Genomic DNA, 25,150 nt, shown 5'->3' on the forward strand with positions numbered 1-25,150 from the left:
ATGCTGAAGTCATTACGAACGGACGATGCTCTGCTGACTGCTCATCCCAGCCGAGAGCCACGCGCTTCCCTGTGCGCGCCGCAGGAGCCCTGGCCCTGCTGTGTTCTGGAGCGCGGCTGAGAAAAAAAAAAAAAATGGGAACAGTCACTACAGCTTTGCAGCAGCCTTTTGTAAGGGCAGTATTTGACTTCAGCAGGAGCCGCTTCTAKGAGTTCAGTGCTTGGGGCAAGCGGCAGGCTCCCCGGCAGGGCGACGGGAAGGTGTCAGTGCTGGCGAGTCGGAGACTGGGGCGTGCAAATGCGGCCTCGCGGCAGTGCCGCTCGCCTGAGGGGCTGCAGTGCGGGAGAAAGGGCTGTGCTGGTGTCCCACCTAATGGAGCAGCCCTGCCGAGGGCGGCACGGGGAGGGACTGCCTGGCCTCCCTGCCCAGCTGCGCGGGGCTGTGCCGCAGCAGGAAGAGCAGCTCAGGAGGTTGTTAGCAGTGAAGAGAATTAAATATCTTTTAAAAAACAAAATAACAACAGCAGTAAAATCTTTAGAAATAGATGTGCTGCATTAAACCATCACCCTTGGGCCAAGCCCCAAGCTTTAGCCAGCAGTGCAGGCTCGGGAAGACAGCAGCAGCCCCGGCTTCCTGGGGGGAGGGAGGACAGCACGACATTGGCCATGCAGGCTGGGAAGGAGCCCCGCGGGGAGGGATGGGGCAGGGGCGAGCCCAGCCACAAGCACTGGCCTCTTCAAGCTGTGTGCCTGGGCAGGACCCCAGTGCTTGGCAACAGACCCTGGGAGATGGTTTAATGCGGAGGAAAAAACCCAAGCTTGGGCAGTGCATGAGCAGGAAGAGTGGCCTGTGGCCCCTGCCCTGCTCCTGGGCACCAGGACCGCTGCAGTGTGCATTGCTGCCTGTGCCGCTGGTGGCCGCAACCAGGCTGTGTGGGGCCCCCAGGCCTGCCCCGGCGAGGAGGCTGCACAAACCTCCAGCGCCGGCTGGGCTGGGAGGGGATCCAGCCATTTGGTGGGGCCGGGCGCAGGAACACGCGCAGCAGTGCCAGGAGTCCCATAGCACCTGCAGCCTGAGGGACCGGCCCCTCGCTGGGGGTGTGGGCCGTGCGGGAGGCACCGGCAGCACCCAGCAGCTACTGCAGGGATTTGACAATAGCTCTGAGGGMGTGGGGCATCTCTGGGACAGAGGGGGACGAGCTGTAGAAGGTGTCAGTGTGATTTTGGCGCTGTTCTCGGAGGTATGGAGGGACGGACGAGCTCTTGATGTGGAGAATCCTGGTGTCCATCACTTCGCAGTCGATCTGCATCATCACCTCGTAGTCCTGCCCGTTGTTGATCACGTTCTCTGCAAAAGGAAAAGGCAGAGTGAGCCCTGCAGGCCAGTGCCTTGCTGGTGCCTTGACCCAGCTGCACCAAAGAGCAAGGTTTTGGGACACTTCATGTCTGGGGTGGCATGGGAGCCAGAGCCAAAGCTGGAGATGAAGCAAGAGCGGGGGCACCCCCTTCTTTTTTTTTTTGTGGTGCCACACATGGAGCCATTTGCAGGCCATCTGCTAGTGAGAATCAAAGGGCCCAGGCCACAGTTAGCATGAGCAGTCACACTTAGAAATTAATGTCTTAGCTTTTCACTTCTTTATCTGCACTCTGATGGAGTTTGCATTGTATATGGTTTATTTCCAAACTGTTGCTCAAGAGGTACTAAAACATAGGCGTGATTAAAGGTTGGGCTTATTTAAGAAAGCTGTTTTCCCCCCCCCCCCCACTCTTTTTTATTGGTTAAGGATTCTGTAATCCTCTCAATACTGAGGATCTAGAGGAATTTTTTTCACCAGATTATTATAAAAAAAAAAAAGGTTAAAATGTCATTCTTCTAAAGAATTAACTACGCCTCATTACCATGCTCATCCGGCTGTGGTACTCGCCCTGCGTTGCGGCGTGCTCGTCACCCTGCATGGCACAGCCTCATATCGCTAACTAGAAACACACGACCAAGCAGAGCATGATGGGCACAAGTAAAAAAAACTTGAGTTTGGAAAAATGTTTGCGAGGAGGAGATGGTGACAGCTTCCACTGTCTGATAGCCATCCCTGATCCCAAGAATTCATCAAAAAGCATTTGCCTGGAGTCACTGCAGGGCAAAAGCCGCAACCATTCACCTCGGACAATGCGGCAGAGCAATGGGAAGGAGGGGCTACACTTGCTGGCGATGCTGGGACCAACCTTCTCCCTGGGAAAATCCCAGAGCACGTGGAGGGGAAGGGAGCGCAGCTAGGAGAGTTGCAGGCTGAGCACTGCCACTGCTGCAGAGGCTCCTGGGCTTGCAGGCAGAGGCTGGACAGCCGCGAAACTGGCCGTGCATGTGGCCAGCATCTGCTGCCTGGATTTAAAGGTGGGAGACTATTCCCTGCAAAGACAGTGTGTCCAGGAATGTGAGAGCCGAGATCAGATTTCCAGGCACGACCAGTCCTTGCTTTTCAGAGCTAGAAACGCTGACTGCCATCAGCAGGGTTTGCTTTCTGTGCTGAGAGGATGGAAGATCACCTAATGGAAAACGTATGGATCGGAGGAATGCAATATACATTACTAATTTTTACTGCTTTCCTGGATTAACTCTGATTCTGGATGACAGCTGACAACTGTGGCTGGGCCCTCTTGTGCCCCACGCCACCTGTAGAAGCCATTAGATCAAATATGTCTGGTATAGTAATGAAAAGCAGGAGCAAACCCTTGCTTAGGGGGCTGAGGGCCTGCGAGGGAAATCAAAGCTCCCACCTGCAGAAATGAATGGAAAATGCTCTGAATGTGCCACTGAGTGACTGGGGCCAGGAGCAGCTGTGCCTGTGGCCCTGCCGGAGCTCAGCCTGCTGACCTGAGCACCCTGCGAACCCGGTGCTGGTGGGGTTGATAAACCCTGCCATAGCTGTAGGTGCTGCGTCCCCAGTTTGGGCCCGTTCTGCTGTCTCTCTTTCTCTCTTCCTTTGGATTTGCTCTTGGTTCCCACAAGCCACGCTCAGGACTGGTCTGCGGAGGCTGAGCTTGGTGCTGGCAGGTGGATGGTGATGCCAGCAACGCTCAAGCACAGAGACAGGGCAGACCCGGAGCAGGGGAAGCCTGTGAGGAGGAGGAATAACGTGCCCAAGGCCCATGTGATTCTGGTGCTAGGACTAGCAGTGCTTGGCTCTGGAGAGAGTGGGTGCTCCTGCTCCTCCCTGGAACAGCCCTGAGTGTCCCAGAGCCAGCGGTGCCCACAGAGAGGGGAAGGAGAAGGTGGATCACAGCTGGGGCTGGCCAGACGCGAAACCAGCACCAGGAGAAGGCTCAGCCAGGGCCGGGGACCATTCAGGACACGGGCCGCATGGGCTGCACTATGTAAAGCCGTGGGGAGGGAAGAGCCTGGCTTTTGGGGTGGAGAGAGCATATAGGAACCGAATGGCTCCATGTGACACAGAAAGCTGAAAATACAGCACCCCAGCTTTAATGCCGTAGAGATGAAGGCTTGAAAGGACCCTGGCTATGCAAGAAAATGTGCTCCAAAGCCACAAGTGGGTGAAGTGGGATGGGATGGAGGCCAGGGCCAGGAAAATCCCTCTGTAAGCACCCTGAGGCAGTAAGAATTTCCCGAGTTTGTCCACGGTGGTCAGCACAGTGGGTTATCATTAGGTTCCCTGGCATCGCACAACACAGAGAACAATAATAATAATAATAATAGCAGAAAGCAGAATGTGTGAGCGAGGGAACTGTGCTCCGTGTGGGTGGCAGCGGAGAGCATGGGAACGCATTCAGCTGCTCTCTTCCAGCCACCAGCGGAAGTCAGGAGCCTGCGTCTCTCCCAGCCAACTCCGACAACGGCTCCCTCCATGACCACGGCTCAGCACGTTACAGCTCTGAAATGCTGCGGTCTGAGCTGCTGCCCTGGGCAAGAGGCAGTGTGTCTTCCGAGGCCACTACAGCTGAGACAGCTGGGAGGAAACATGCCCCAAACTGGCCTCTCTTGCCAGCAGGCGCGGAGGGGACTTACTTACACAACTGGCTTAGACACCAGCCAAGTGACTGAATCCTACCCCGTGTGCGCATGCTGGCACAGGAGGGATAGTCAGGTTTAAAGACAGCTTTCTGCTTCTTCCACCTTTTGGGTTAAAAGGCTTAAGGCTTTGTCAATGAAGAATTGCTGCAGGCAACCTCTGCAAAGGGTCACTACTCATAGGAACAAGGACAGTAGAGGGAAAGGCTCACTTCCCATTACAGGCATTTCTAGTGGCCCCTCTCATCACTACCAGCACCAAAATGACTTAGAAGAGGAGCCGAGATTCTCTGCAGAGACAGCAGTTACCAGTGATGCTGCTGGGCATCTAGACTAGCTGTGTTCAAAGCAACATGTACGAAAGAGCAGGCTGAAAACAGTGCTGGTGTTAGTATCCCTCACCACCGTGGGCTCTCTGCTGCATAAACCCACGTGACTCTCAGCAAAACAACAGGCAAATACGACCTTAACGCAGTCAACACAAGCCAATGTTTGGAAAGMCTAGTTCACTGTCAAATGGGCAGGCATTTCAAAAATGATTCCACATGGCTCCCTCCTGGATTTGTTTCCAGTTAATTGTTTCATGATCTGGATGAGGAATAGAGAGCATATTTATCAGATTTCTGGAAGATGCTGAACTGGAGAGATTTCAACCACTTTGGAGTACTGGATTAGACTATGGTTTCACTAAAAGAGAGAAATCTTCCAAAACCATCAGGATCAACAAAGGCAAGAGTGAAGTACAGACACTCAGGAGAATTCAGGAACACAAGTACAAAACGGGGCTGGGCAGAAGCACTGCAGAAAAATCTTGAGGACTGGAGAGGATCACTGTGTGCGAGCTAACAGCATGACAGGGCCAGGAATCATCAGCTCAATTTCAAGAAAAGGTGCTTTATCTTTGATGAACTTTCTAATGATAATGAAATATAAGGCCTGTCTTGGGAGACCAGAGAATCTCTGTGACTGGTAGTTTCTAAGAACAGGCTGGATGAACATCTGTCAGACATGACCCAGGTACACCTGATCCTAACTCAGCCCAGGCATGGGGACTCACAGTCACTCATGGTCCCTTCTGGCCCTGCATTCCTGTGTTTCTGGGGGCTGCAGGTGGCCGTTCATTACTGAAGCACATTAGAGTACACTTTAATCTAACATAACAGAGCCCAGATCCACAACAAAGCCAATATATGTCAACTGAATCGCAGTGACTGTCTACCTGCTCTTTGTCCATGACAAAGACAGGGCAGTGCAATTTGGGATAAGCCCTTTCAGTGAGATTTGAACTGACATTTGTCACAAACTACGACTGTACCCTAACCACCTCCAATAGTTCAGATGACAGTGAAAACCCTGGTGTCCATGTTTCCTTGATGATCAGTTTAAATCCAATGGCTGTGTAACTGGACATGTTTAGCAGAGGTTCAGCCATGCTGTTCCCATCTCTTGTCTGCAARGGGGGAATATCTGGAGCACAGTCCTCGTTTCTCAGGCCAGAGGACCCCCTAGTCTGTCCTCATGCACAGAAGAGGCTAACAATTTTGCCTGGTGATTCCTGCCTCCCGTTGATAACATGAGTTAGGAGTACAGCAGATCTTTTAAAAATAACCAACGTCTCCTGAGGACAGTGATTCCACCACCATCCCTTCTGTGGACAAGTCAAGTGAACACAACAAAGCTCTAAAAAGCCCTGCTGTGATGGCATGAGTGTCACAGGGAGGCAAATCTAAAGCAGCTTGCACTCCCCACAGGCTGCTGGAATGCAAGAGGGCTTGGGCTGATATAACTAGACTTCTTCTTCACTGGGAAAGAGGCAGGTTAAAGTCAGTGGCATTGCTGATGGAATGCCAAGAGAGGAACTTCTAAGGAGAGAAGTGGTAGGCACCTTGAGAGGAAGGCCCTGAGTTGGGCTATAAGCTGTGGTCACTCTCCCTAGGAGACCTGATTTCCCAGAGATGTGAGAGGACACAGGGAGACTGGTCTAAAATGCCTTGAAGAGAGAGGATCATCAAAAAAATCCAGATGCAGCCCTTTTCACGGCTCTGTACATCCTCCAGAATTCTTTCCTTCCCATCCCTGTGTGGCAGTCTGGCAGCAGCAACAGCTTGGAGACACCAGTGCACCATAAGGTGGGTTTCTGAGAGAGGCATTGAGCAGCAGTGGTCTTTGCAGTTGTGTATGGCTCATCCTTGGGGCTATCTGCAGCAGGTTGGTGTACTTAACCCATACTTTATCTCAACACTCAGATCAGCCGTGTACTGCACTGCCTGAATAGGTACCCATCAAACCTCACAGCCTTGTGCAGGGAGGAGGATGCTGGCAGGCAGTATCTGTCAAGGCAGGAGTGAAAGTTCAACGTCTCTGCCTGCTGCTGCTGCTCATTCCTTGGCTGGAAGGTCGGCACTGCCAATGTGCATTACACGGGGCTGCTGGCCAGCCCAGAACAACCCAGACACTGAATTACTTCGAATGTTTATTGTGTTGAATTACCTATGACTGATGTTTTGTTTGATTACATAAGTGAAAACAGGAGAACAGATCTCCTGTAGAGGTGTCTGGATTTATAAATAGATTTATTACTTCTCTTTAAAGTTCAGAACATATAGCCTTTCATATTATATAGCCTCAGAATAAAACTCCAGAAAATGAGTAAGTTATCCTTTCAGGCCAAAAGGTGCCTCTGTGTTGCAGTTAATTATTTGTTAGCACTGCTCAGTCAAAAGGGTTTAAAAGCCATGATTCAGATAGATAGACTATCTCAAAACAACTGCATTGGGCACATTACTGTGTCAAGCACTGCCCTTCTCTGACTGCACCTTCTCAAAAAAAGCTTGCTGCCTGGGGCTGTACTAAACTCCCCGCATGTCAGTTTGACCTAGGGAACACAAATCTAATATTGACCATTTAGATCTGGACTACATGTCCTTGCTTCTTCTGTTAAGATACAGCAAGGGAAATCACTTGCCCAAATCTTTAACTATCTATCTCTGTTAGAAATATATAGTAAGTCTACACAATCATCCTACCCTCATAGACAATGGTGTAGAGTGAATTTGCTATCCATGGACCTCTTTTAGTTAATGTAAAATTTAGGTGCCAGGGAATTATCTCTGAATAAGATGATACAACAACTCTTTTACACCCATCTTTGCTGGAAAAATGTTCACACCTTTTATAGTTTTCACATGTCCTTCTATCAAGAAACTGTGCTCTGCCACAATGAATTCCAAACAGTGGACATCAGTGTTGATTTACACTTAAAACTTACTCTTCACGCCCATCTATTAAACCAGCAGGAATCTCGACAGCTTTCAAAGAGCCATCAGATCAGTGCCAGTATCTGGTTGCTTTGTGATTGCCGTGCCAAGTTTTGTTTAAAGAATGATTTAGCAAGAAACTACCGAACAACTCATATTGCAACCTGCCTTGTCCCAAAACAAAGATTATATTTAAGGCAGCATGGAGTTCAGAAAACGCAAGCTTCACGAAAGGTGAGGGCACCAGCTGCATGCAGCTCAGGCTGGGCTGTCCCCAAGCATCATTCAGGGAGCCTTCCCCGTATTGTAATTTCTGAAATCTTCCATCTCATCTCCACTGAGCAGCCCTGACTGTCCTGTCCAGTACATCTGGACTATGTTTCCATCTGAAGGGTTGGTATACACTACCAAATAAGTATATAAATGAAGCAATGTTACTGTAACAGCTACAAAGACTAAAAATACACTCACTGCAACAACACAGCAGGGTTTCTAAAATATTTACAGATTTGCTTGTTACACAGAATTACTCCAGGCCAGGGAGAAAGCTATACTGCAACCTAACTAGCTTTTCTTTCTAAAAGCAAATGTCTGTTCTGAACTATTTCCAAACAAACCAGTTGCAATTGTCTTACTTTTGTGGACTCTGCTGTCCTTTGTCCCTGACACAGGTTAAATGAGATCCCGGGCGTTTCTGCTTTCTAGATCTTCTAGTACCTCTCAAACAGTGAGCCAGGCTGCTGGGTCTATATGCAATACAGGAATGGGACTGTTCCTCTTTCCAACCTTTTTACTCCCTGTTTCTCAGCAGCTACTGAGGCTGCTTTCCTAGTGCTATGATGAAAACCTGCAGTGAGCACAGAGTCACGTTGTCACCCCTTTGTATAAAGTCCTCCACAGACCTGGCTGAGGGTGAGAGCTTGGAAGAAGCTAGGGAGGCTGCAGGTGATGGGTGCAGACAGCATCTGCTGGGACAGGCAGAAGTATGGAAGCAGCAGCCTTGCAAGCACTGCCCCTTTGTCTGCTCTCCTGGTGCCCGGGGAAGGCACAGGACCAGGACCAGAAACACTGGATCCCATGTAACCAAAGTCCTATCAGGGACCATTTCACAACTATCTCCTACCTCCCCTTCAAATCATCTTTCACACTGCACAGTCACTCCCCTCTATGAGGAGGAGGATGCTGAGCATGGCCTGAGAAGGGGGCCTAGTTTGGATCTAACCTAGTTGCTCTTGTTGATCTGGAAATCAAGCTGATGGCCATCTCAAGAAGAGAAGATACGAATAACCAGTGGTGATCCTTCCAGGCACACAACTTAACACTCCCCCAGGTAGAGTATTTCTTGGAGATCCAGAGACACTTGTGACAGCACTGGCTATGTGTATGCTTATTGCTGCCAGGATATCACTGCTGCAGGATGGTCATATCTGAAACCTAATCAGCTTACACAATGCCAGCAACAAATAAGAAGAAAAAAAGAAGAGGAAAAGAGAAACAAGGGGCAAAGCAGTTCTGTTCAAGCACAGAAAGCTTTCTTGGGAAAAAAAGAAAGGAAAGAGGCTGGAGAGAGAACAACTTCATTAGGCAGAACCATCCCATGCCTGCTTGGGAGGCACAAAAACTATAAACAAACTCCCTGCACGCTCTACAAAATTAGACATACTCACTTATAAGACAAATAACTATGCACAGGAGAGGAACCTAAAAAGGAATTGCAGTATAGGCTTTTTTTCTTTTTTTTCCAAAACAAGATGGAGGACTTTTCACAGGGCAGCATGTAAAGGACTGCTCTGCCTGAGAGCAGGAGGGGAATGACTGAGAGGTCTGGGCACTTTTTCTTCTGCACCCACCGCAGATCCTGCAGGGAGGAAGCTGGAGCTGGGCATATCTGACAGACCGTGCTGGAGCTGGAAAAACCTTCTCTGGCCTTGATGCTAAGGGTGCAAGTCCACCAGTGTTCATGTGCACTGGACTGTCACTTAAAGAGAACAAATTCCTCTGTCATCCTACAGAGGAATATGGGCCTTACGCAGCTTGGCCATGATTACATTTATCCRTGGGTGAAATTCAGCAGCTGGGGACTGCTCAGCAGCGTGGGCTGGCAGGCRGCGAGGAGGGCAGGGGGATGGCTGGACTGGTGTGCAGCGAGGGAAACGCTCTCCATGCAGATGAGGGGCGGGCAGTGTCTGTAGACTGAGGCAGGAGGGGTTGGTGTGCTCTGCCAGCACTGCTGCTGTACACAGCCCCTGGGAACGCTAAGGCAGCATGGATGAAGGATGGATGGATGCGTGGATGAAGGGCTTGGGCATATACTCAGTCAATGGATTTTAAAAAATGCACCCTGGAAGAAGGCAATAACCTCCTAGAGGAAGAGGCATGTTGGAGGAAAGGTTGCAGTACAGCCTGCAGCAGAGCTACAGCCCACAGTGCGCAGCTCCCCACCAGCACCACAGCACCTTTCCAGGCTGCGACACGACGGGGCAGGACAAGACAGGGGCGCTTGCAAGGGACGCCAACTCCAGGCAGCTTCTGGCACTTGCTTTCCTGGGGCATGGACATGGAGGAGGGGGATTTCTCATTACCCAGCGCAAAGCTGCGCTCTTGGTAGTTGTGGCTTTCTCCACAAAGTACCAGTGGTCATTAAAGGGCTTGCTGCTGCGAGACCACTGTGTGCTCCACCCGCCACACAGTAACAGCTTGGTTCAAATCTATCACTGTATATTTAGTCAGGAACATCTTTCCCACTTAATTTCTTTTGCATTTATTCACACCAAGCTTCAGATGTTGTTTTATCATTCTACTATGAGATCTTCCAGCAAGAAATTCTATATTTGACTACCTTAAATAATTAGGTAACATCTCCAAACTCTATCTCCAGACTCTGTCTTTTCCCTTTTCAAGATCAGGTACAATTATGCTGCAGGGCACTGACCCCAGAACAGATCTGCATGGGAGTCTATGGGTAACCTCCCCTTCATTGCAAAACCTGACCATCTGTTTCCACCCTTTCTTTTATATCTTTTAGTGAGATACTAATCCACAAGTGCAACCAGTGCATGTATCCAAGCATTCTCAGCTCTCACAGATTCAACCAACTTGTGCAAAAGTGAAACTTGATTCTCTACAGTTCCTGAGGCCGTTTTAAAAATATTTGCCTCATTTGCCGCTTGCCACTTTCTTATATATCCTCAGGAGGTAACACCACACAAGAACTCTTCAAGCTTTTCTTCCACAGTGCTGACATACTGTAAGTGCTCTTTCACACCTTGGTCTTCTATAGGCTCTACAGATTCCCTGGCAGGGTTCCTCTGAAAAACAGTTTTATTATTTTTTATGCCTAAAGCAAGTTGTTCCTCAATATATTTTTTTGGCCTAACTTCTTATGGTTTAACATTTAGTTTGCCAGAAATTGTACTCTTTTTTCTATTTCCTCATTTGGCTACAATGTCTATTGTTTAAGAGATGTCTCCTTACTTCTAACACTCTACTTTACTCTGTTACTTACCCATGTCAACTTTATGGGAGGTCATTTTAAAGACTTGCTCTGAGCTTTTAATCTTTAATCAATCCCCACACCACTTGCCAGCATTTTACCTTACTAGTTTTATTTTTAATGTGTTTTCTCATTACTGTGTAGCCCTTGCCTTCTAAGCTGAACATTACTGTAGTATGTACCTCATCATTTCAGTCTGTAGACACTTGTTGATACAATTAATTTCATTACTTGACTGCAGTTTTTTTCAAGAGGTAGCATCACTTCTTCATTGACATGGACCTACTCTATCACCCAATATCATTTGTACCCTAGTGTTAAAGTGTCTCACTGATTTAAGAGTGAAGGCTGGTGACAGTCTGTATTCATTTACAGTCCAAATGTCTTTATAGGTTGGATGGTATCCAAAGAGTGAGCTGAATTTTCCACCTGTCTCACTTGGATACATAAAATTACCTCATTTATTTAGATACTGTGATCAGCCCTTGCTCATAGAAGAGTATTTTTAACATCATCTCTGCGAAGCTTCTGTCTGCGTGGGGTGTGCCCTTTCCTCCATGTGAGCCTCTCTGAATCAAGGCATTTGTCAGTTTTTTAAAAACAAATCATACACATATGCTGCACAGTGCCTATCTGAATGTGGCATGCTAATAAAAACAAGGCAGTTTCAAAGATTTCTGCCTGCCTTATCTTGCAGCTACAGCAATGAGAGATTTACCGGTTTAAGATATGAGTTCTGGCTCTGAAACAGAGCTGCTCCTCTTTCATAGAAAGTCAGCTCAGATTTCAGTCTCCTCCTCATCAACATTTACCCGGACTGTATTTGTGCTGTGCAGGCGTACACCAAGATCTCRTCATCTGGGGCTACCACCGAATAAGAGTCAGGATGGAGGCAGAAGATTTACAGTGAAGTGGAAGATGACTAAAATTGAAAACGTTCTTCAGATGCTCAGAACTCATTTTTCAGATGTGTTCCTACACCAACCCTGGCATTTGCTCACTGCTCAGGATCACACCAAGAGGACACACCATTATCAGGAGGTGCTGTAGGTAAGGCGGACTGTACGAAGCAGGCGAGAAAAGCTGCAGTGTGGAAGACTACAACTGGGATACGAGAACAAGGCAAAAGCCTCCCAGCCCAGCTGGCTGCAGTCTCCTTAGAGACTGCAGTCAAAACACAGAAAAAGACTGTCTTGGACTGCTGTGTTTTTATTAATCTCTACGTTTTCTCCCGTGATGTTCTCAAGACAGAACACATAAATGTGAACCTCTTCTACCAATTCTGTCGCAGTTTTTTATGTTTTTACAGGGTGAGCTCATTAGGTAATTATGCTTCAGATCACTACAGACATACAGAGTTACCAGTAACCAGAGTTGGTCTGTTGTAAATGTAAAACTGTACCTGCCATCTATAATTTAACACTAAGAGGAATTATGTAATCCTGAATTTACAACATGTAGAAAATGTATTAAGTAGCTGGACTCAAGCCTAGAATTCTGATGTGTTGCACAAGGAGAATTCAATATCACTGAGATGGTGAAGGCAATCTCACAGATTAGGATTAAAGTTTCCTCTTCAGTTTGCAGCACAGCTCTCAGCATAGTGCTCTCTGTAAAGCTTGGTGGGAGAGCATAACTATCCTGCAGTATCAGCATCTAGGGTTAAATGAATGCCTAGAAGATAGATTCTGCAGGGAGATTCACACTTACTCAGTTCTAGGAACAGAATTTGGCTCCTTCTGGAACTATATCCATACTGGCAGCTAACATCATGGCTTTTTTCCCTCTAGTTTGTGGACTTTATATAATGTGTCTTTTATATGGAAAAACAATCTGGTGTAATAATTCTACACTGGCATCTGAAATACTAAACATGAAGTCCAATTAATTTATGACTCATTCTCTGCCCCCTTCGTGAACAGCGTGTTCCTAAGTAAATGCCATCTGTAGCACTTACACCGTCTATACAGGGAAGACCCATCATGCTGGGACTTGTCTTGCTATATTACACAAAACTCAAGAGATATTCTTTTTTGTATTAACAAAGGGGCAAAAGGCACAGAAGATCCTCTGAAGTCATCTTCCTGTTCTTTCGAATACATAAAAATAGGTTACTCATCTAGCAATTTAGGTAAACAGAACATTATGAAAAGTCACTGGGGAATAAGCCTTTATGATTTCATTTCTTGATCGTTTCCTGTCTAACTAAATAAACATGAACTCGAGTGACACAGATTCTGCTATTTTTGTGCACAAAACAATTTCTTTCATACTTTTTTTGAATAATTTAATCTTCTCCTTCCTGTCAAATTCAACATATATTAACAGAAAATGGTTGGGGAGGGTAAAATCTCTCAAAGACAATAAAATCTGTCAAAACCTTCTAACTAAAATTGAATTTAAACAGTGATCAATTTTGATGTTCAAAGAAATGTAGGAAAGTTCGGGGGGGGGGGTGTTCTGTTTTGATAAACTGCGCTTTCATGCCATTTTGAAAAACAGCAGAGAGATCAACAAGAAGTCTCTTCTCCCAAGATGTCAATTCTGACCTCTAGAGTAGAGCTTTAGATGAATATAAGAGGTGAAGTACATCTGTGACATTAGCAAACCATCCTTACTACAGCAGAACCACAGTAACTCATGAGTTGCTTGTCCATGACTGCACACAGAAAATAGCAGACCCTCCACGTATCTCAGTCCACGCTTAGTAATCAGTTGCTGCAGTGAAGTCTAGCCAAGAGCTGACCATGGCTCTGATTCTTCCCTGGTCTAGCTTCACCAGACTACTTTTATTCCTCAACTGGCAGCTGAGAAAGCAGAAGGGCAGCATTTTCAAAATGACCTGTAGACTTACAGGATGGAGACATCCTCAGATACATTCTCCTACATCCTGCAAGTGATTTAGGAGCCTTGATGCTTTGAAGAATTCTCAGTGATCTTCTGAAAAAAACCTTAGCAGTTACCCTTCTTTCATCTAACAGACAGGTCCTTAATCCTACATACACAACGGCTACCCATGTGCAGACCCTCTCTCCTCACTCCTCCTGGCACATCTCCTCAGTCCCAGCCTCACCACTGTCCACGATTAACACTTACTCATATCTACGCCTTCCTCTGGCATCTGCCTCCTTTGGAAATCCTTGGACTCCCCCGGTTCTCCCCAGCTGCCTCCATGGACCCACACTCTGCTTCAAACTTGTACAATCTACTTGTGGCTGCCTGTTCCACCTTCCACCCTCCTCGGCTGCTGTCCTCTTCAATGTGTCCAGCAACTACTGCTTCAAGCTCTACTTGGTTCTAGTTCCCCCCAAACATCCTTCAAATACATCCTTTCACCATTAATAGCAGCAAGTGCAATTTCTTCTTTCTTTCACACACTTCACGGTCTCAACCTTTCAAGACCTACTGCCCATACAACCCCATTCCCTGGCCTCTTCCAGAGCCTGCAGACCTTCTGCCTATACATTACAGCCTGCAAGGCTATACCGAGTTCTCAGCACTTCATGCTAAATCCAGAGATAACAGCAGAAACAATGAGGGAAGTATCTCTACTGATCATGCCTGTGTAGCTTAGAGACGAGTCTTCTGTTCCTACTGGAGGGGTACAAGCTTCTCAGTCTGGGGCCAAGGAGAGCAGCTGTAAAAGGGAGCCTTAGGGGCTCATATTTGGCTTCTAAGCATGAAGAAAGGAATGAACCAACACCACCTAGAAATAGCTGCGGCCTTTAGCCTCCTGGAAACCATTCTGAAGCTATTAAGAGTAAGAGGAGCTAGCTGAGAGAGAAGGCTACCTAAACAGTTAAGCAGCAACCTTCAGGAAAGTCAGCTGCTCACAAGTGGGATGTATTGTTTCAAATTCGAGCATACAAACACTAGATCTTCCTCATTCAATGACTGTTTGGGAATTCTGCTTCTTGCTCCTAAAGACGGAAATGGAATCTTCTGTTTGCTTGACCCTGAAGACAGAGGAAGTTAGAGACTTTATTTATTTAACCCTAAGATATGGAACTTCTGGAACATTGTCACTTCACAAAGAGTTGCTTGTTTTTATTTTCCTTCTCAGCCTGTGTGGGTTCTGTTTGCCTTACGGACCTTTCACACACAGTTTGCTACCAGCCTCGGACATCTGTGAGCAGCTTTGGAAGCGGCTGTCAGTTGAAAGAACGTTCTTTGTAACTGCATACAAATACTCATGTTGCTTTCCCTCCAGTTTTGATCAAAAAGCCTTACCACTAGATTTGTTATTGACCATTTTAATTGGAATGCACATTATTTCAGAGCACTTCCAAAGTCTGTGTTACATCACTGTGATGAGGAATGCTAAAAAACAGTGATGAGGGAAATGGTAGCAATGAGAAGCTGGCCAACACAACAAAGCAGATGGACTTTGTGAAACACTCACAGTGGACTCTTACTTTTAAGAGCCTATTTGGCAGCCGAGGTTCATTACAGAAGGCATCCCTTAGAGAACTCTACCAAGAACATGCAAATTATAAAGGCTAAGGCATGCAAACAATTATCTTAAAGGCAGATTGAAAACAAAAAGACAAATCCATTGTGGGACATTAGGTTAAGGACATATCCAGAATATTTGTAGAAAAGTCAAACCACTCTCTGTCATGGTTGCCAAATCCCAGAAAATTAGGTGAGGAACTTAAGACTTATCTGCTGGCCTTGCTTATTTCCATGCAACCCTTGAACTACTCTGTTCAGCATCCTTACTGTTTACTCTCTCCTTTCAGTAGCTCTTTCTCAGATCAATGGATACTCATGACTAAGTACCCTATTCTGGTAACTTATTCCATATTGTAGTAGATGAACTGACCCGCATGAAGCAACTTCCAAGTAAACAGCTTCTGCTCCTGACTTCTACACTTACATATACTGGCAGCAAGGGAGAGGGGAGAGATTAATACAAAAGGAAACTGTTTGGGGATAAAGGATTGCTTGGGGCTCCAGTAAGAGGGTATAGATCCCTTCACCTCCAGATTACTGAGAACTCCTAATCACGCCTATCTGAAGGTATAGGCATTAGCCCTTATGCAAAATAACAGGAAGTCTGTAATTTAGTCCCCATTCAGTTGATTTCCTTATGGGAAATAGTCTGATATCTGACACTAACAATGCTTGTATTTGTAACAGGCAGAAAGGCCAAGAGCTCTAACTGTGCTCCTCCCAAGGTGGCATTTTACAGTCTACATAGTCAATGTGCCTAAGATAACGGCCAAGGCAAACAGGAGCCATGGAGAAAAAAAGGAACCACTCAGACCTTGTGCCAGTCCCTCCTTGGCAGAAATTGGTCGTCCCCAGGACTAACAAAGAAGACCCATTCAGGAAGAGCAGACAGTCTGAAACAGGAGGGGACCACATGCCTAGTGGCTTCACAGAAGCTCTACCCCAAAATGGGGCAGAGAACTGGGAGCCTATAATGTAAGAAAGCCCAGACTTCCTTTTGTGGGGGATATAGGGAGTACTGCACTTCAAGCTGCTAGAAAGGATGGGAGGGAAAATGACCCGGAATAAAGTTAGATTAGCAGAGGATATGGACAACTCCTTGAGTAGGAACCTGCCACTCTCCAGAATGATACAATCATGGGAAAAGGCATGCCTGAAATACCAGCTGGCAAATAGACCAGGGAGGATCTCAATCAAAACAGAGAAAGAACATTAATTTTGTGGTAGTCGATACATGAAGCTGGAAAATGCTTCCTCCAGGGATCCCAACAGAAGACAAAAATTAAAGGCCATTCTTTCCACTTCAACATAGCACCAGGTCACAGCCTCTGAGATTGTGGCCCCCCCCCCAGATCAGCAGAGCCACAGCCTTGCCCACCCCCAAATACCTAGGACAACAGTCACAGACTTTAGGACTAGCCTGGTCTCCTGTATAGTCTAGGCAAGAGGATCTCTCCAGGGACTTAAGTCCCTCACTTCTGTTTGGCTGAGCATGAAAACACCAAGCCTCAATTTAGAGACAGCAAATGAGAGAAGGTCTTCCACATGTGATGAAATTTTTTGCACAGGGATACTAAGAAGAAAAGAGACCCTTTTGGTCTTTGTCTGTGCTGCTGCTGAGGCCACCAGTATTCACACTGAGTATACATCTGCACAGACCTTTACAGCTATTTCTACTGGGAAAAAAGAGCAAGCAGTAAAAGTGCAAACACAGCATCTAATCCTAGGAAGAAATGAATCCTAGGAAGCAATTAAAGTGGCTTCTTTGGCTAAATTTTGAATGCTGTCTCCTACACTGAATGACTGTACTTATGTTCTCACTTTTGTATGCTGCAAGGAGAGGACTACTGGTTGTATGTGCCGCGCTGCAGATATCCTGCAGAGACAGAAGGCCTATGCTTGGGATAGGAAGAGTGACTTGGTTATGCTGTACTCTATATTGTGATACAAAGATCAATGTTATAACCCACTGCATTTTTTACAGCATTTAAGTAAATACAAGGCTAATGGCAGATGTTTTCATTTAAACTTCAAGGAAGGCACCGCCTATATGTCAACTTGGAATTGGTGTAATGAGCCAACAAGACTCTGAATTACAATAAAAGCAAATGTAGGAATGAAATCTACTGGAGACTTAACTGGTCTCAAGTGCATAGTTAGATTTCTAAAATAATAGCTGCAATCCAGCATAACAAACATGACTTGCTTAAAAACAAAAGCTGGAGTTTAACTGTTAATTGCAGTTGGTTTTCATTCCCATGAGAAACTGCATGATGTTTCTTCTTGGAACAAATTCTCTATAAAGGCATACCAATAGTGCCCTCTGAACCATGTGCAGTGGGACTAAGACTACCCAATTCTGCTTTTTTTCCCCCAGGCATGCCAGCACTGAGGTCCTTAAGGTCCCATCAGATGGATTTTCTATGAATACTACTTGTGTCCTCAAACATTGCTGGGGCTTTGTCTTTGGCTGGTTGCAGGGGTCAAAGAGAGAGTTGCACTGAGTGACAGCAGCCAAGGGAAAAATGGGAGAAGGGTGAAGGACAGTGCAAGCATCTGGGAAGGCAGACATGGGGAACTGATAGCAAGCACTGGCTGTGAGTTGTGGGAGATGGCCCAGGAAGCTTGGAAGGGGCTTGGAACAGGGTGGAGAAGAGGGAATTGGTGGGAGGGGAGGGATCAACATGTAACAAGTTTCCGTAAGTTTTTTTTTTTTTAATTAACACTAACACTTGTTATATATTTCTCACGCGCTCATGCACCTGCACAGCAGCCCGTAGTGCGGATTTCACTGGCTATCCCCAAGCTCACAGAGAAGGGCATGGGGCAGTTTGGGCTGAGCATGCAAAGGGGCACATAGGTTCTTTGCAAGGTAATGCCCTTTTTTTGTTTTGCAATATACAAGAGCTAAATAACTACAATCAAGTTTTTAGCTTGAAAATTAATAACACATTTTTCTGTTCTGTACAATACTGTTCGCTTAAACTTCCATCATATTGAATGCACACATGCATACACATAAATGCATATGTCTATTACAAAATTTTCTGTTGAGATTTGCTATCAGCTGAAAAGCACTAGCGCTGCTACTGGTCAGATTTACCTCATTTTCCTCCAAGAGGAATTTTGAAAAACTTTCCAAACTATAAACTAGRTTCTCTTTTGTACACTGGTGAAAACAGCTAAATAAATCTTGTGGAAGCAAGTCATTAATCTCCATGGAGTCACCAAGGACAGTGAATGACAATTCATTTTGGTTGCTGATCTTTGTCTTTACCTGTTCTCTGCCTGGATCCCTGCTGCTGTTGGTGGGAACTGCTCAAGGCAGCTAAAGGCAGAGTCTCTAACAGAGCTCAGAAGGCTCTCAAGCAATCAAAGAGCAATCAGAAAAGGACAAGAGTCCTGTTGGGAAGAGACTGTCCAAGCTGTTCAAAGTGTTCTCTACTGAACTGTATGCTGTTTCACATTTGGAAACAGTGCCAAGGGTAAATGTTAGTACCTAAGTAAAATAAAGAATCTAGAAAAAAGCAAGCAAAGAAGYTCTGAAAATGTTTCAAAGCAAACACTGCTTCACTTGCACTCCTTTATCTGCTCTGCCAGGACTGTGGCAGCAAAATGAAATGGCAAGCAAGCAGAAGTGGCAAAGGTTTCCCTTCTTCCACAAAGATCTGGCTGAAGCATGAGAAGAGGCAGAAGGGGACAAGTTCTTTCCTGAAGGCTTTGTTAATTCCTCACAGAGAGACCCAGCCTCTTCCAGCAGCCAATTCTCTGCAGGTGGGCAGAGAATTAAGGTGGGCTTAAAAGAACGGCAGACAGCTGGGAGAAATGCTTTGTTGTCAGCCAACTTCCAGATGCTTGTTTGGGATGTTCTCAGTCCCTGCAGAGGTGGGATAGGGTGGAGGAGCAGTGCTCTGAAAGAAGAGAGAAGGGCTCTTCGGGCAGAACTTTTGGGAGAACAGTCTCCTCTAGGTAATCTACTAATAATCAAGTTAAAAATTAAACCAAGTTACCTACTGTGTCTTTTATATCTTATAATATCTTTCCTAGCACCTGGTTGAATGTCGCAGGTGAAGCAGTGTTTGATGTCATTRTTTACTTAAAGCTGTTCTTTGTCTGATGTGTTTCAATGTCTCTGCCCAAACCCCTGGACACTTCTTACTTCCTGGATTATGCTGGTGTTTTGAAGAAAAGAAAGAAAGAACTCAACTAACTATAACGTCACATTGTTTCATCATTAATGAAGGATGTGTTTTAGCACTGGATTCTGATATGTATTTCCCAAATTATATTTACTCCAATAACTGAAAAGTTATTTATTTCACTTAGAGTAAGACTGAGTAACATTTCATGATGAAATACTTTCTAAATTAGAACTAGAGTTCACTTTTTAAGTGATAAAGTATCCATTTGCATGTGATAATTCAGCTCAGCCAGAAAAAGATTCTTGTAATGAACAAGAAAAGGGAGTTTCAGGCAGAAAAATGCCAAAAATAATTCTGATACAATCTAATAAAAATTTCCCTAAGATAGCTGGTTATATATTATCACACTTGATTTGCCATACTGCATGGGAAAATGTAATTATCAAAATGTTGGAAGACTGAGCGCTTCTCTCTCTCTTTTTTTTTTTTTAAGTTTATGGAAATTCTGCATCATCAGACAATGTTTTCAGCATGCTTGAATTTAACAAAACACTTGGATTCATGATTCATTTGTGCTGTAAAGCACGTAAGTTTTAAAAAGGCATTATGTTGTGTAGATAGTCAGAAAGAAAAGTTTATACTGTTACAGGGTTCATGTTTTTACAGGGTTTGACTCTGATGGTGATTCTGTGCCCCAAACATGTCTTAACGTGGCAGTTCCTTACCATATGAATTAATGATATACAGTTCATGCCCTGTCTCTCTTGGGGGACTAAAATGGAGATCATGAACACTTCTGATCACTAATAATCCTGTCTTCTTAATGCAAAGCTGTTTTCTCTACTGTCCTGCAGCACTTTAATGTGATTATTATTAGTATTGACCATATAGTGCTGAGTTGTACTCATACTGAGTATTGTACGACATASTGGTGAACAGCTGAGGAGGCTGAGGGAAGGCAGTCAGCATCCTAATAAATCAGTAAGGCCAAGAAACTTGCCCTACTAGGCAGGAGCAGGAGGAGCCCAAGTGAGAGGGCAAGAAGCAGRACAGGCAGTGAGTAGGTCACATCTGTGGGATTACAACAGAGGTGTGTCTTGCAAAGGGCAAGAACAAGTTCTTTTTCCATTCATAAGAGAGGGTGAAAAAGTGAAGCTGATTTTTGAGGTCTGCAAGGTTGGCATGACAGGCCAAGGACTAAGGATGGGCAATGTTACTAGTTTTATTACATTGATATCAGACAGTTGTAACTCAGAGCATCCACAAAGGGATGAATTTTACTGCATAACATTCTACAGTTTTTACCTAAACAGTGCCAACCTCTTTGTCCACAAGCTAGATGTCTAATATTTAATCAGAATACAAGCTGTGAAGTGCTTTTAAACTGAAGACAGAGTTCAGTACAAAAGTGGAAGCTAATGTTGTGCTAGCCTTGCCTTTATCTTCCCAAATCCCCTTGAAGTTCAATAAAACTTTCAGCAGAAGCAGCACTAGTTGGAAGAACAGGGAGTTAATGTGATTCAGATCAACTGGTAAAGGTGATTGGGCAGTAAATTAGGAAGCTATTTGTTTCATTCCAGATCTAATCCATTCCCTGAGCCTCCGGATTCCAGGGGAAAGGGGTGATGAACTAATTCAGTTGAATGACATGCTGTGAAATTCTAGCTGGACAGATAAGGGACTGTGAGGGACTGTCCAGTATCCAGACACAGCAGGCCACATAAACCCAGTAGGCTGATACTCAATTTCAAGAAAACTAACTATGTAAAGGTAAGACAAATGGTCAGGAAAAAAACCTGAGAAGTAACAGTCCAAAAAGCAAAAACCTGCAAGTAGCCTGGTGGTTGATCTGAAATATTCCATTAGAAGCCCAGGCAGCACGTGGGCTGCAATTTAAAAAGGAAGCAAAGTGATCCAAACTCCCACCCTGAAAAAGATCATTGGGAAGGCTAAGGAGGCATCACAGTGCAGAGGCTGGCATTTAGCTTATCCAGATGAGAATATGAAAGCCCAGAGAGCATGGCAGGTCAAATGTGAACACAAGATCAGGAGAGCTATAGAAGAGTCCCTTGCAAAGGAGGCTCCAACTGCTAATAAAAAGTTCTTTAAAAACCCCCAAAGCAGGAAGGCAGTCAGTGAATCAGTGGGAGCACCAGGTGAGCAGTGTGGAAAAGGGGCACTCAAGAGTGATAAGGCCACAGCAGAGAAACTCAACGAATTATTTGTTTTGGGATTCACTGCTGAAGGTGCTGGAGAAAGTCCCCACACCCAATGCAATCTTTGCAGCCACAAAGTTAGAGGAGCTAGATCAAAACAAAGTATCCCTAATGAGCTACATATAAATCACCAGGACTGGATGGTATCACCCCAGAGCCCTGAAGGAGCTAGAGTAAGAGACTGCAGAACTGCTGGCCAAGACATGAGGCCTCTCATTACAGTCACAGTGACCAGGCCTTGGTGACTTGCCAGCATTCCAGCTCCAGAGGGGACCCTGGGAACTATAGCTCAGTGATGAGGAAGTTTGATTTCTTTTTCAAAGCTACAGCAACAGACACTTGGTCTAAATTTGGTTTCCATATACAAGTCAGGCACATCTCTTTGAAATTACTCTCCAATCATTCTCTTTCATGTTTTGGACTTACCATTGATGTTTACAGCTGGCAATACTATAGACATCTTTGGTCTTCTGGTCTTGTTATGTGTGGTGGCTGGCAATAACAGGTGGTCCTAGAAAATAGGGGGAAAGATGTGTTAAACCTACCCTGGCAGCACAGAGCTGGGAAAATTCCATTGCATTCTCTGTTACAGGCATTCCACATAAAAACTATTTACGACAGCTTAGCAATTTCAAATTGTCGAGAGAGTCTTCCAAAAGTCAAAGCAATTGCTCATGCTGTGTAACCAAGAAGAAATCCCTATCACATGTGGAAGAATATGAAAAAGCCTTGATCATGTGGAAAGGGATGGAAACTACTATTAGGCCCTAGTTCAACAGAGCACTTATGTATATGATTAAAGTAATTTAGTGTGACTTCAATGATATTTAAACATGTGGTTAAGGGCTCTGCTGAACTGGAGCCTTTACTGCCAGTGCTGTTTGCTTTATACATAAATGTCATCTTGCTATATCTATTTCGAGGTCTGTATCACATGCCTCTTCCAGCAGGACCATATCAGTCCGGGTTGTGACGGAGTGTGAAATGTGAGCTCTGCTGACAAAGTCTACCCGGAAAGTTTGAAGGCAAAGCTGTGCTTTTGCCAGAGTACTTTATTTCAGCTGTGAGGTGGCTGGGTGCATTAGGAAAGAAATGCTCAAACTAACTCTGCTGGGTTTTAGCAGTACATGCTGCATTTGCAGGAGGAGCTCTGATGTGGACCTGACCTTCAAGGAAAAATTTCTTCGGTCTTTTTGTTAACTGTTATTGAAGTGAATTTGCTGGATTTGCAGCCTGGGAAAATATGGTTCTTTTCTCATCGACAGACCTAACAGAGCATAAAGTGCCAGTCCAGGCATCTCTCATATTGTACTGTGCTGATCTAGATGGACCAAAGATCGCTAAGGACGAGGGAAGCTTCCCCTTGCTTTCAAAGGCTAGCTTTCCTGATAGAAGGTTGCTTCACTACCCCACCTCAAAACGCAGTGGGCTTTGTGAGGGAATTATATTTGCTCTCTCTTAGTAATTAGGAGTAAAAAAAAGACTGTGTTTATATAATTGACAAATCTAGTTAAATTTCTAACTCAAACTGTAAATGAAATAAAAACTGCCAATCACTAAATATCTTCTCCAACCTGTGTGTTTGCCCCTCTCTGTTCTGTAATCCCAACTACTACAAATTCACTCCCAATGTCACTGGGAAGAATGAAAGGCAGCAGGTGTTACCATGTCTCTCACACAGCTACTAACTCTCCTAAAAGTACACCTAAGCATCTGCCTTTCACTTTTCAAGACCCAGACATCTATCTCAAATAGGTAAAAAAAGAAAAGGAACAAGTTTGATATTCTCATCTCATGTTTTCCCATATGTAAAATTCCAACAGTATTTTACAAAACTGGCAACTCAGAAAGGCTTTACAGGAAGCTCTTTGGTTAACGGTAAGAAGAAACATGCAAACACCTTATGCTTTTGGACAAGGTTACCTTTCAGCAGAGCGAATTATACTTTCTTCAGGACACAGTTGTTAGCTTCTTAATTTCAAGATAACTACATTCTGCCCATTTTAAAATCTAAATATTAAATTATGTCTAAGATTCAGGGTACTGAGTTACACAGTTAGGTGTTAAATATATTAACAATATTCTGTAGACACATTTTAGAAATACCACTCTGATCTTTCCCCTACAAAGAAAAAAACCCAGATGACTAACCATGAGAAGAGAAAATGACTTAAATAAATGAATCTAATTAAAAACATCTTAGTACCAAAATTATAAAGCCACTCTCATATAACCATTCTCAGACAACACATGTAATTCCCATTTCATTCCTGAACCACTGAGATCGAGACAACACTCAGTAAGACAATGAACTTCACGGAAAAACTGTTCTGAAATTCAAAGGGGCATGTGTCCCAAGGAAACAGCCTAAAGATAAGATGTCCATTAGATCTATATTTTTTAACAGTGTCCTTGTCATGATTTCAGGACTATTTTTAACAGTGCTTTAAAAAGGTTATCTTTGTGGTTTTTTTCTTTTTGAATGCTTCTGAGAAGCCATAACATTGAGTATTATCTAGCAAAAAAACAAGTACTGCATAGATTACAACTACTATTTTTTTGCTAACATACTTCAAGACTGGTAAACAAATTGATAGTAACTTAGTTTTGCTTAGAATGGCACCTTTATTTACTGCGTGTATAAAATGTGAGGAGTACTTAGCTAATATATTAAGAGCTATCACAAAGAGTTTGTAATCTGAATACCTCTACCGAAATAAGCAGCAGATGATAGCGATGACAGAAATACCAAATGACTGCATAGCACTAAAATAAAGAAAATTCCTCAGTTTCCCCCTCTATCATTGCCTCCTTGGCTGGCCCTTTAAAAAACATTCTAGTGCAAAACAGCAGTTTGAAAGGTTGGATAGAAAAACTGGGAGCATCCAGCAGAGGTTACCAAGTTGGTGAGAGGTCCAGAGTGCGGGGTATCTGCCTACAAGAAGAGGTGGAGGGAGCTGGGCTTGTTCATTCTGGCAGTGAGGAGGCTAAGGGGCAACCTAACGGCAGCTCACCACTACCTGAAGAGTAGCTACAACAATAAAGGAACAAACTCTTCCGTGTGATGTCAAGTGATATAGCTGGTGGCAATGGCAACAAGCTGCACCATGGCAGGTTCAGGTTGGATATTTGGAAACACTTTTTCATGAAGATGGTGGTGCAGTCCTGGAACAGGTCAACAGAGAGCTAGGGAATCTCTGTGCTTGGAGGTTTTCAAGACTTGGCTAGACAAAGCCATGGATACCCTTATCTAGTGTTGGCAATAGTTCCACTTCAAGCAGAAAGTTGGACTTGGGACCCCCAGAGCTTTTCCTCACCCAATGTTTCTATGATCCTGTGACACTCTTCTTGCAAACCACATGACAGATGCTGGCAGTAACAGCTTCTTACAAGAGTCCTATGGTAACTACAGAGGCAGTGCAAACACCTCGGGCCAGTCCAACACAGCCAAGCTATATGCACTAATGCTGCTGGACAGGTTCAGATTCCATCAAACTTATTTCCTGGAAAACAATAGTTTATTCTAAACCTTGTATTCAAAATAGGATATAAAATGCACCTTTC

General features: G+C 44.9%; 1 protein-coding gene across 1 annotated transcript in view; it reads right to left on the reverse strand.

Annotated features, from left to right (window-relative positions):
* Positions 1-6: 6 nt before the first annotated feature.
* The window catches only part of ATF6 (activating transcription factor 6), a gene marked incomplete at its 5' end in the record, with an annotated part of 96,603 nt that continues 71,459 nt past the window's right edge, over positions 7-25,150 (reverse strand). Inside the window, 2 exons of the mRNA XM_026089171.1 lie at positions 7-1,347; positions 22,013-22,097. Of these exons, the coding sequence (XP_025944956.1) occupies positions 1,136-1,347; positions 22,013-22,097 (297 nt within the window). The remainder of the gene's footprint in view (positions 1,348-22,012; positions 22,098-25,150) is intronic.

The sequence above is a fragment of the Apteryx rowi genome, unplaced genomic scaffold (assembly GCF_003343035.1).
Source record: "Apteryx rowi isolate R43461 unplaced genomic scaffold, aptRow1 scaffold_80, whole genome shotgun sequence".
Lineage (NCBI taxonomy): Eukaryota > Metazoa > Chordata > Aves > Apterygiformes > Apterygidae > Apteryx > Apteryx rowi.